At 46.5% G+C, this 12,203-nt stretch overlaps 1 protein-coding gene across 9 annotated transcripts in view; it reads right to left on the bottom strand.

Annotated features, from left to right (window-relative positions):
* Nucleotides 1-12,203, bottom strand: part of ADGRL3 (adhesion G protein-coupled receptor L3) — a 769,462-nt gene that overhangs the window by 115,737 nt on the left and 641,522 nt on the right. For all 9 annotated transcript variants that reach the window (XM_067556899.1, XM_067556894.1, XM_067556893.1 and 6 more), the window contains one exon: nucleotides 1,705-1,914. In XM_067556899.1, the coding sequence (XP_067413000.1) occupies nucleotides 1,705-1,914 (210 nt within the window). The remainder of the gene's footprint in view (nucleotides 1-1,704; nucleotides 1,915-12,203) is intronic.

Raw genomic sequence — 12,203 nt, 5'->3', positions numbered from 1 at the left:
GATTCAAATTCTCTGCTTAGCGGGCACATAAGGGCAGCAACTGTCGATACAGTCCATAATAGCCAGAGATAGACCGTGCTCCAGCATTGCTCCCTGCCCGTGGTGTGTGGGTGTGAATCCAAAGACCAACCCCTGTGGAGTACCCTGCACAAAGACTATTTCCACGGGCCTTGCTTGGACAGGAGTAAAACTTCATGGGCTGCTGGGAACCCATAGACCTGCCCTCAGCTTCCCTACTGGCAACCCACAACCCTGACCCATTCCTGCCAGCAATGCACAGCTCTGTCCCTGCCGTTCCTGCTGGCAATCCACGGTCCCACCCCCGCCCCTCCTGTAGGGAACCTATGGCCTTGTCCTTCCTGTCAGGAACCCGTGGCCCCGCCACTTCACTTCCTGTCTTCTTTGGTCCAATTCAGAGCGCCGTTGCAATACAGAACTCCACAGAGCACAGGAGTTACAGCATTCCCGGTATGGCTTCTCCTGGGTCCAGCTTCAGCAGGAATGCGTTATTTCTGCCACATATCAGGCCTTAGCTGCCTATGGAGGGAGGACAAGATCTGTCCCTCTGAGCATATCTTTGAACGATGGCACATTCAGTAAGGGGTCTGAGGTTCCAATAGATGTTCTTAGAACTCAGTCATGCAAGGTGCTGAGCCATCCTGAGCATCCTCCACAGTCGTTGACTTCAATGGAAGCTGAGGGCACTGCACGTCTCATGGGGAGCCCAGCAAGTTGCTGGACTGAAACCCAAGAGCAGTTGTTGGAATAACACTGTCATGTAGGCTCAGACAGTCCAATGAAGGTGTAATCCCGAGTGGGACTGCAGGGACGGAAATGCTAAATGGTGAATATGTAACTGCTGCAGTAACATTTCTGCTTGTCTGCAAAGCTCCCCATCAGTGACTGCTTGTATGAAATATATATTTTCCCCGCTATCTAGTGAGTCACATGCATTTTTAGAGTCAGTAGAATACAGCAGACTGAGCGCGCAGTGTTTGTTCATTTCAAAGCTTAGAACCCTGCGATTTGTGAACCAAATTTATTCAGTACGTCAAAGGTGCTAATCCTTAGTCTTTGCCAAGTGTGAAGGCTCTCTCTTAAAAAGAACCATTTTTGACTTATGTGAGTACACACAGAGCAGCTGAAATAGGTCTTAAGGGATGTGAAAAATGATGTGTTTTGTTGGGGGTTTTTTTGTCTCAAGTTGAGCTTTTCTCAAAAGCAGGTAGATGGAGTTTAACTCACCACCCAGACACATGAGAGAGGAGAACAAATGGCAGGCATTTCAGCCCCCGACATTAATTCATTCAGAAAATCAGATGGGCTTGATTGGAAGCCTATTGAAGTAAATGCAGAGGTTCCTACTGGCTTCAATGAACTTTGGATCAGAAAGGAGGGCTTATAATAGAAAGCATCTTCTCGAGAACTACTGAGCTGTTGCCAGTTTGATGGAAAGCTGAGAAACATGACACAACATACACCTTTGGGGGATATGTTTTAAACAGGCTTCCGAGGTGAAATCCTGGCCCCAAAGGACTAAGATTTTGCCCTCGGTTAACAAACAGGGCCCCAATCCTGAAATTAGACGAACAGGATCATAGGGTGTATCCATATTCTTCTTGCTACAGGATCGGGCCCCGATACTCCCCTGATGACTGGCAGGTGGGAGGAAAGGCTTCCATCTTTCTATGCCCAGGCTCTTACCGGCTGATCCGTCCGATTGATCCCGACGAGGAAGAGGAGCTCCGCCACGAAGAGGCTGATGCACAAGTTCTTGTGGATGGTGTTCCTGTCACTCTGCAGCCCACGGAAGAAGCAGAAGGTGAAGATGCATATCAGGAGACAGACAAGCGACAGCAGAATGCCGACCCACGTGATCACATCCAGGAGCAGGTCGTGGACCGTGTCACTGTGCTGGAGACACAACAGAAAAATGATCAGTCACACGCTGCACGTCAGCCAATCGATACTGCACAAAGCCAGGTTGTCTGAGACTCTTTGATAAACTCCTGTATCCACTTCCCAAGCACTGGCACAAGGGACTGGTAACTAATGAAGGGTATTATGACTAAAACTACCGAGAATGGAGTTCTGCATTAATGTATCCACAACCTGAAACCCAGGCTCCATTCTCTTCTTTGCTTTGCTTTTTTGTAAATGCAGCAGTAAGGCAGTGGTGCAGGTACCAGAACAGACTCAAATCCCAGGATTGGGTTGCTAGGACCACTAAGATAATGTATGTCTCATGCCCGGCATGCAGAGAAAACAGTGACTATTTTACGTTCTTTTTCTCACAAGGGGAAGAAAAAAAACATTGAATTTATCAAACGCTGGAGCTGGGAACCCAAAATAAATATTGGAACACTATCCTGGAGAGACAGAGACCTTTTTATTGACAATTTTATTTTTAAACCCACATTTAACCAGGATTTTATTGTGTTCCCCTGGTGATGTGGTCTTTTTTCTGCCTACCCAGAAGTAATGTCCACGGCAAGGATGTTTTCCCTTCAGGCTACCATACACCCCAAGAACACCAGCAGCAAAGGCTGGTCTAGGGAGTAAGCCATGAGCTCTTACCGTGGAAAACAGGATGCTGGGGTCTATCAGTAAAATGTCCCTGTCCCTGTGTTTGTGCATGCATTTGCTTCCCAAACAAGGGAATGGATGCTTGGAAAGTCTATGACAGATAGAGGGAAAAGATGATGAATTTATCCTTTTTATTGCTTGCCTGTGAATGATAAAGCCACATCAGTGTCAGGCTCTGACCAATATATGCTCCTGCTATGTCAGCACCCATCAAAAACAACTCAAACCCTTTCAGCTCTTTGGCTGTATCCACATGATTGATGGGCAACAAATGATGGTGAAAGATGGGGAGTGACTTTTTTCTTCCCCCTAGAGGCTGTTTATAAAGGGTCAAATTCTGTGAGTAAACAAAGTTTACAGGAGGTTTATTCCCAAAACATTCTTGCTACTTTTCTTGGGAATTTGGAAGGTTTAAGAGACTGGGTGCTTGCAGATGTGCCACAAGAGCAAAGATTTAACAGATGTCTATCACAATCGAAACAAAAATCCCGTTTCCATCCGAACTGTACACACAAAGCTGAGAGGAAGAAAGGGCATATCCTTTTCCTGCTGGTGATGTATTGTTTTATCTCTGTAATTGTGTACTCATTATTTTCCCCTTAGCTTACTGCAAAAATGTTAATACAAATCCCGATCCTTGTATTGGCTCTGCTTTGTATAAAGCTGCTGGGAGGTGGTGGATAACATCTCCCCTAACAACCCCATTGCAAAGCAGGCCAGCTCGCCTGATTAGAAGGCAGTGCGAGGCAGAGCTTCAGAGAGCTGCAAGATACAGAACAGGAACTGCACAGCTGGCACAGGCAGATAAAGGGGAGAGGCAATCAGGTGAACTTTGGAAAGCGTGACTCAGTTGCCCAAGGCTCATGGCACAAATTCAGTAAAACTCCAGATAAAAAGTCAGGCTTGTACGTGGGGAGCTTTCCGGAGCTGTTCTTCGTCTGGGAAGAGAACACCCCAGTTTCATGTGGAAGGAGCGGGTAATGCAGCAAGTTCCCTTTGCATGCTTGGCTCCATGCACGCACCAGGCAGTTGTGTAATAAATGAAAACCACAGTCTAGTTTTGCCCCTGCTCAGCTGCCTGCAGAGCTATTTACGCCTCTGAGTGCAAAGTGGGCGTGAAATGCTGTCCAATCAGATTCGAGGGCACACACCCCACTGATGCCTTACAGGGAGAAGATGGTGTAAAAAGGTCTGACAGCTTCCCAGGACCATGCAGGGGAGGAGAAGAGGAAAGGTCAGAGGGATTCTACCACCAAGGACATGTGCAATGATTGCAAAGAGGGTGCAGGGAAGGTAGGTTGGGGGAGAAGGGATCTCTTATCCTTCATTGGTATGGACCATGCAGGGACTGAGCTGAGAAAGATTTGGGTAGTTTGGGACAGGAGATAATCCTTTTTTCAGGCAGCTAACGCCTCTGGGGGGATTGGTAAGGAGCTGTGCTGGTGCGATCCAGGTATGGGCCCTTGTACCTACCCCCTCCACCCCCACTCAGTGCAAACTAAAAGGAGATTGGGCACAACAGAGCCCTGAGACCAAACTGATCCAGTCTTGCGTCCTATTGATCATCACTCTCACTTTCCAGTTCCCAAGCTCTGGCACAGCCAGATATGCTGTGGGTGAGAGGGCAGAGCCACGATCTCCCCCACCAAACACCTATGGGTACATGCCCTGGATTGCGAGCCAGGAGACCAAGGGATCTAGTCACACCTCTCCTACTGACTTCAGTCAGTATTTCGGTGCCACTGTATAGGACCATAAATCTGACACCCTCTTACGTTAGGATGAGGACCCTGGGATAACTGTACCTCTTGGAATGAATTTTTATTGCCAAACATGGAATGTAGAAGTGAGTTGGGATATTGTGTTAATATTTGTATTATTGTTGTACTTTTATTGCTGTCAACTGTCCCTTTAAGAACTGGGTGGGGCACTTGAGGATAGAAGAGGTGGGAGATTTTGCCCACGTGCCAGGGAACGGAATGGCCCGTCTGGGCAGGCGCCGGGAAAGGCCAGCACTTCATTTAAGAAATGTATCTTTTCAGGCAGCAAGCCTCGTTCTCAAAGGTGTAATACTGGCACGTACTGGAGGACTGGATGCTCTGAGCATTGCTACAGAGCCTTTCACCTGCAGGCCACTAGAAGCTTCTGTCCAACAGAGGTCTCTGTGGCCCCTCTACAGGATGAGTTTGTGGGAGTCAGTTGTGCCTCCCCTGGCACAAACTCATCATCACACTTTGCACTTACTGTCAGACTCTGCAGAGAGGCCAAAGGCTGCCTGCGCCATGGAGACTGTTACCCCTAGAGAGAAGGTGCCCAACGCCCCCAGATCAAAGTTCAGGCCCGGGTATCAGGCAGTGTGTGTGGGAAGCTTGCCTGGCTGTTATACCAGGACTTCATTTACCAGGCCTCTTAAGCTGGCCTTGCAAGAACACTAAGCACAAAATGTTTATGCTGAAGTTTATGGTTATATATAAATTATTTTTGAAAATGCAAACTCTACTCATTAAATAATGTGCATAAAATATCACACATGGAGCGTGTCATGGGCCAGCCGCCCTGGGGTCCCTCCCAAAGTCTTGGATGTCTTGATTGTCAACACCTCAGTGAGTTTTTATTGATGTTATCTCCACCAAGCCTCCATCACAATTCCCATGCAGCACTTCTACCTGCCATGCCTGTCAGTCCTCAGCGCTTTCCTCGGGGAGAAGGAGAGGAAGAGGAAGTGACCTCACCAGCCGGAGACCTGGCTTCCCCGGAGCTCTGCTAGCCCTCTCTACTTCCCTTTGCACTTCCTTCCTGTGCTTTTTAACTACCTCCACTGGGATTCTGTGGGGGAACTAGTTAGTTCCTAAGAGTAGGACTACACTACAGGGGAAGCCCTGGGTTAGCAGAACTCCAGTGAGCAGACCCTGGGTTGGTCAACCTAGGGCTTGAGCATCTATGTTCATTTGTAACCCCAGGTTAGGAAATGATGCACCCTGATCCCAACCTGAGACTCCAGCAGCTACACTGCATTTTGCGCGCCTAATTCCAACCACCCGTACCCAGACTTCTTAGCCCCTTCCCAAATGTGGCCTGCTCCAGCCCTTTGCTCATGGTACAGTGTGTGAAAACTTGACCTTCCAGAGAGCAAAGAAAGTCGGCTCGTGGGATGCTTCCGGCGGACTCCCAGAGCACGAGTCCAGTGGGGCTGCCTCTACACCGCAAAGCAGCAGGGCTTGGACCCTGGGTCCCGGCTTGACTTGGGCTTGGACCATCTGCCCCATGGGGTCCTGGGACCTCGGGTATCAGCCCTGGGTTGGCGGGGGTGGTGATGGTGGTTGTGCTTGAGCCTGAGTTGGGCTTACATTGCAGTGTAGAAATACCCTAAGTGACCAACCGCTGGTTCTCAGCACTCTGCTACCAAGCTGCTCTTTTCTAGAAAAGGCGGATGCTACAGAAACAAAGTGCTCCATGAAATTCAAAGAACAGCCCAACAAACCCAACCACGTTTCTCTTTGTGACAAGTTTTGTATCGGAGGCTGGCGTTTGGGGCCGGATACGCAGCAATGCAAAGACTCCCTTTTGACTCCCACGGCTTTCTGGTTGGGCTCTGAGCGGCGCAATGTGGGTAGCAGACTGGTGGGAACCATTTGCTGCTTTGAAACCTGTTGTGTGTGTTGTCTGCAGCCCAGATATTGTTCAGGCTGTGAAACGGGTTAGAGATGAATGACTGGTTCCAGCAATGCACTGCTTCTGCTCCGGAGCAGAGTTAATAAAAAACAACCCTAGTGAGTGACAGTTTATGACAGAATAGCTTGTCCCTTAGATGAAGGGTCCTTTCTCTTCCCTTATTAAAAATCACAATAGAGGTAAACAGTGCTGAAACAGAGCTGCTGGCTGGGGAGGGCCATTTTGTTCAGCTAAACTGTCCCTTCAGGATGCGAGTCAGTAACATACTCGTGGGTGGAGGAATGACAAATGGTAACTAAAGAAAGTGTCATGGGCTTGCTGGTCTGTGGCTGTTACGTAACTGGTGGGAGCTGGCATGGAAGGCAGCAGCATGGGTGGGCATCTGTCCAAGTAGACCAGATTTAAGCTGGCAGGGGTGTATAGTTTACACTGCTCCTGAGATTTGTAGCTGCCCAGAACAGACTGGAATCTCTTTACTCCTTTTAAAACGGTCAACCACAGCGTAACATCGACAGCCAATCATGGTTATGTCCATCCTGCATTTCCTCACTGCTGTATGTTACAGATACGGTGAGATCACAGATGACTTTACAGACAGTCTTTAAATCAAGATGTGAGTACTTCAGTAACTCAGTCATACGTCAGAGGTCTATTACAGGCATAGGTAGGGAAGATTCTGTGGCCTGCGATATGCCAGAGGTCAGACTAGATGATCATGATGGTCCTTTCTGGCCTTAATGTCTATGAGGTGCTAATAACTGAATCCAAAAAGCTAGAGAAAATGATGGGAAAGTCAGGGATGAGATCTTACAGAACCAAACATCAGAGCTGTAAGGAAAGCGGGGAAACACCTGTTGAATGTACAAAACTGGAAGTTTATGCTGAAAACTAAGGATCAATGCCTAGAACGTGGTTATGCAAGCATGCCGCTAAGGAAGGGGTTAAGGGGCCTTTCCCTCCCCCCTTGTATGACCCATGTAAGACCTGGTCAGGATTCCAGTACTGCATTCAGAGGGAGTACACGGGTTATTCTCTCCCTGCTCCCCCTGGAACACACGGCATCTAGGAAAGGGTGGGAGGCAGACTATGGCAGAGGGGAGGGAGTGAATTGCACTCCACAAGTGAGGGGCAGGTGCACAGCCCTCCATGCCTCCTAAGGGAGCATGGCACTGTGCAACCACTATGATGGACTATACCTAATTGGCACAACTGAGCCCTCACCAAGAAAAGAAAGGGCTTGATTTTGATCTGACCCTGTGGTGTAATGCCACTGACTTCCATGGGATTTGTTCTGATTTATAGCAGTTTGGAATCAGCATCAGACCCCAAATCACTTGTACACAATGAGAAATGTACCTCAGCATCCCTGGTTCATCCAGCCTCTACTTCCCTGAGGCATTTCTTCCTTGCTGGTTTGGTGTCTCCTTATGACACACACTTAAACCTCAACTCCTCTTTAACAGAAGATCTCTCAGCAAGTTCTAGCACCCAAAACGTAGTCTCACCGTGATCTCTCCAGCTGTAGCTCACACACAACCTTCTCCAAAACAAGTCTGGGTTTTCCCCTTCCATTTTTAAAACCTACCAAAAGATGCAAGCACTTGTCACCCCAAAGCTGCTGACGTGATGGCAAGCAGCCGCCTTGAAAGACTGCGCTGGAAGCGCCAAAGCAGGTCGGCTGCTATGTGTCGAGCAGTATTACTAACCCCTACATAATCCATTGGCATCACTGATTTCAAGGTACCTGTGCTCTCAGTCATCTTCAGCACTGCAGGAGCCACAAAATACCAGAGATATTGTTCCGGTGCCCCAGGCCTGCCAGGTCATCTTCAGGAAGCCTACTTATGAGCTTAAAGTTAGGCACGTGATCAAGTATCTTGCTGAATCAGGGCCCTAACTCATCCTTGTGACGGGGCTGATGGGATCTGTACCACTTGGTTTGGCTGCTGGGGTGGGAGCTGAGTGGCTTATGAGTTCTAGTTTACAGTTCATTGGAGATAGCCCAGTCCTGTGAAGCACGGGGTCTCCTCACTTCTCGCTGAAGTCAATGGAGGTTGAGGGCAGTCAGCACCTCACAGGAGCCGGCATCGAGTGAGGATATAGTGATGAAAAGCGCTCTTTGGTACTCTAGGTTAGCGGACTCCATCTTGGAACAGTAAGGAGAGATGAGAAGGAGATGTGCTGGCCCTGAGCTGAGAAGCAGCCAGGAAATCAGCCCCTCCTGCCCCTTATTATAAATAGCCAAGATACTGAACTGTAAAGATGATATAAAGTTGTCACCTTCCTCTGTGTTACTAAGTGAAAAGCTGGACTACAGGTTACCATGGATACAGAGTGTGGTGAACACGATGGGGTCCCATTCTGGTCTCACTTACATAGGTGTCACTTCGCTGCTGTCAAATGAGCGCTATACAGGTGTGAGTGAGAGGTCATTCAGGCCCAGTGATTGCCTCTTGCTCCTTCATGCTGGCTTTTTTTCAACCAGTGGAACAGCTCTGCTTACCCCCAACAAACAGCTTTCAGCCTTGCACCACCACGGTTTTCTTTGGAAAGCCTCGCTACAGCAGCTGAGCTAGCCTCACAGAGACCTTGTGCTCAGGCCACATTGCTACCATCTACTGTGCTCAGCCCCTGAGCAGCTAGGCAAGATGGTAGGACACCCTGCACTTTCTTGGCTTGCCTGCTCTGTATACGTTTCTGAGGGCCAAGGCACAATGTTGCCCTATTGTTTTCTTCCAAACGCTCATCCTTCAGGGAAGTTCTCTGGCCTGAATTACACAGGAGGGCAGGCTAGATACTCACTATTGTCCCTTCTGGCCTTGGAGTCTATTAATCTAACTCTTATTAACATGGTATCTATAAACGACATCCTATTGCCACTCTGAGTGGTCAAAATAAGTAATGACTGAGAAATTCTGCCTACGTTCTTCCTGCGGCCAAAGATCGCCCTAGTTTAATATCTTTATTTAGTGGAGGGAACAGGATGAAATTGATCTTGGGAGGATCAAAGAAAATTCCTCAGTTACACACAGAAGAACTTCATGTTCCAGAGAGTACAGAATCTAATCAAAGAGGAAGTCACCCTGAACCTTGCTCTCACCATGAGGAAGACGTTGTTTGGGAATCTGAAGGTAATAAATAGGGGGAAGCGTGATGCTTGCAAACAGGAGCTACTTGAATAAGGGAAACTTCACAGAACTCAGGAGTGTGAAGTGTTCCTGCCCCTCTGGCCCTTTCCCCTGGATTTCTCCACAGGTGCTGAGAACTGGTTGTAAACAAAGGGCAATGAGGAAAAAACAATCTGGTTTGGAGTAGAGGAAGCAGCTGCAAATTAAATGCTGTCACGGTTGGTTTTGTTTAACATCTACATCCATGATTAGGCTTGGGAGGGTTAGATGTTTATTAGTAAATATCGGTAAATGTTGATTTCACTGTACAATCAAACAGACAAAAAATATTTCCATCAATAATAATCAAAATGTACAGTTAGGCCAAGTATGAAGAGTGCTGCATGAGAATTATTAGAGTTTGAGTTTGGGTATTTATTTTGTACATGTGGACGTGTGATGTTGACAAGTTGTGTTTTAACAGCTATAAAGCTTTAACTTTTTTAATGCGTCTTCTGTCACTAAATAATTATTGTCTCACCACCATCCCCATGATTTCCCTCAACTGTGAATATTGATGTGGATACAAATAGAAAAAAAATGCTTAAAAACAATAATGTTGTGCAACCGTGAAAACGTAAGTAGATAAAACTTGAAAAAATGCTTAAAATAAGCATCAATATTATCCATTGTAAATATAAAAAATAAAAGCTGAATTCTGCCAAGCCTACCCATTCTTGAGAAGGACTCAGGGACTAATGTTTCCAGTATTGAAGAGTGCACATAAATAATACAAAGGGACAGAGAGGTTAAAAATATGGAAAGGAAATAACAGAGCTCTTCCTGGAAAAAATGCAAGCTAAGACATTTGGAGAAACTACACAGAAACAGAGAGATGCAGGTGAGAGAGCGATACATGCAAAACAGCTATGCTGAAAAGGACATAAGGTAGAGAGTGCATAATAAGCCATTAGATATGAGCTTGCAATATGACATAATAGCACAGAAAGTCATTGTAATACTGGACAGTACCACATCACAGATTGGGAATACACAAGAGGCCATGCTGGCCTTTGCACAGCAGCAGTTTAAATAAATAAATAATGAGTTCCAGAGGGGTAGCCATGTTAGTCTGATTTTAGCAAAACAGTGAGAGTTCTGTGGCACCTTAAAGACTGACAAATTTATTTGGGAATAAGCTTTCGTGGGCAGAAACCCACTTCGTCGGATGCATGAAGTGGAGACTTCAGTTTGGTAGGTATATACACACATGCAAGGATGGTTGAGTACATCACAGTGAGGAGGCTGAGTGTTAACGAGGTAAATTCAATCAGGGTGGATGAGGCTGTTCACAACAGTTGATGAGAAGGTGTGAATTTAGTGATGGCCACATAAACACCACCTTATACCAAAAACCCACCAACCGCTATATGCTACATGCCTCCAGCTTCCATCCAGGACACACCACACAATCCATTGTCTACAGCCAAGCCTAAGATACAACTGCATTTGCTCCAATCACTTAGACAGAGACAAACACTTACAGGATCTCTATCAAGCGTACTTAAAACTACAACAGTCACCTAGGGAAGTGAAAAAACAGATTGACAGAGCCAGACGGGTACCCAGAAGTCACCTACTACAGGACAGACCAACAAGGAAAACAACAGAATGCCACTGGCCATCACCTACAGCCCCCAGATAAAACCTCTTCAACACATCATCAGGGATCTACAACCTATCCTGGAACATAATCCCTCACTCTCACAAACCCTGAGAGGCAGGCCAGTCCTCGCTTACAGACAACTCCCCAACCTGAAGCAAATACTTACCAGCAACTGCACACCATACAATAGAAACACTAACCCAGGAACATATCTTTACAACAAACCCCATTGCCAACTCTGCCCGCATTTCTACTCTAGTGACACCATCACAGGTCCTAACCACATCAGCCACACCATCTGGAGCTCATTCACCTTCACATCTACTAATGTGATATACGCCATCATGTGCCAACAATGCCTCTCTTCCATGTACATTGGCCAAACGGGACTGTCTCTACGCAAAAAAATAAATGGATACAAATCAGACAACAGGAATGGTAACATTCAAAAACCAATAGGAGAGCACTTCAATCTCCCTGGACACTCAGTAACAGACTTGAAAGTTGCCATACTTCAACAAAAAAACTTCAAAAACAAACTCCAGTGCGAAACTGCAGAGCTGGAACTCGTATCCAAACTTGACACTATCAGACTAGGTCTGAACAGAGACTGGGAGTGGCTAGCCCACTACAAAAAATAACGTTCTCACTTTTGACATTCACCTTCTCATCAACTGTTGTGAATGGGACTCATCCACCCCGATTGTATTAACCTCGTTAACACTCACCCTCCTCACTGTGATGTACTCACCCATCCTTGCATGTGCGTATATACCCACCAAACTGAAGTTTCCACTTCATGCATCCGACAAAGTGGGTTTTTGCCCACGAAAGCTTATGCCCAAATACATTTGTTAATTTTTAAGGTGTCACAGAACTTGCGCTGTTTTAATAATAATAATAATAATAATCCTACTACTATAAATAAGCAACAAGAACTGTTTATAGAGCACAGGCAAGAGTGCAGCTTGAACACTACATTAGCTTTATGGGGCAGTCTGGTATTCAAAAGAGTGCAAACAAGGAGTTTAGAGAAAGGCAACACAAACAATGCTGGACTGACTGATTTATAAGGAAAGATTAAAATAATTAAACACAGTGGCCAACATCTTCTAAAATAGCTACTGATTTTAGGATGCTGTCTCTATTTCTGGGTGCAGATCTCCTTTTAC

Source organism: Emydura macquarii, unplaced genomic scaffold, assembly GCF_026122565.2.
Source record: "Emydura macquarii macquarii isolate MOO-44397 ecotype Brisbane River unplaced genomic scaffold, CSIRO-AGI_Emac_v2 contig_1790, whole genome shotgun sequence".
Taxonomy (NCBI): Eukaryota; Metazoa; Chordata; order Testudines; family Chelidae; genus Emydura; species Emydura macquarii.
The sequence above is the reverse complement of the archived record's forward strand: the minus strand, read 5'-3'. Positions and strand labels throughout refer to the sequence as shown.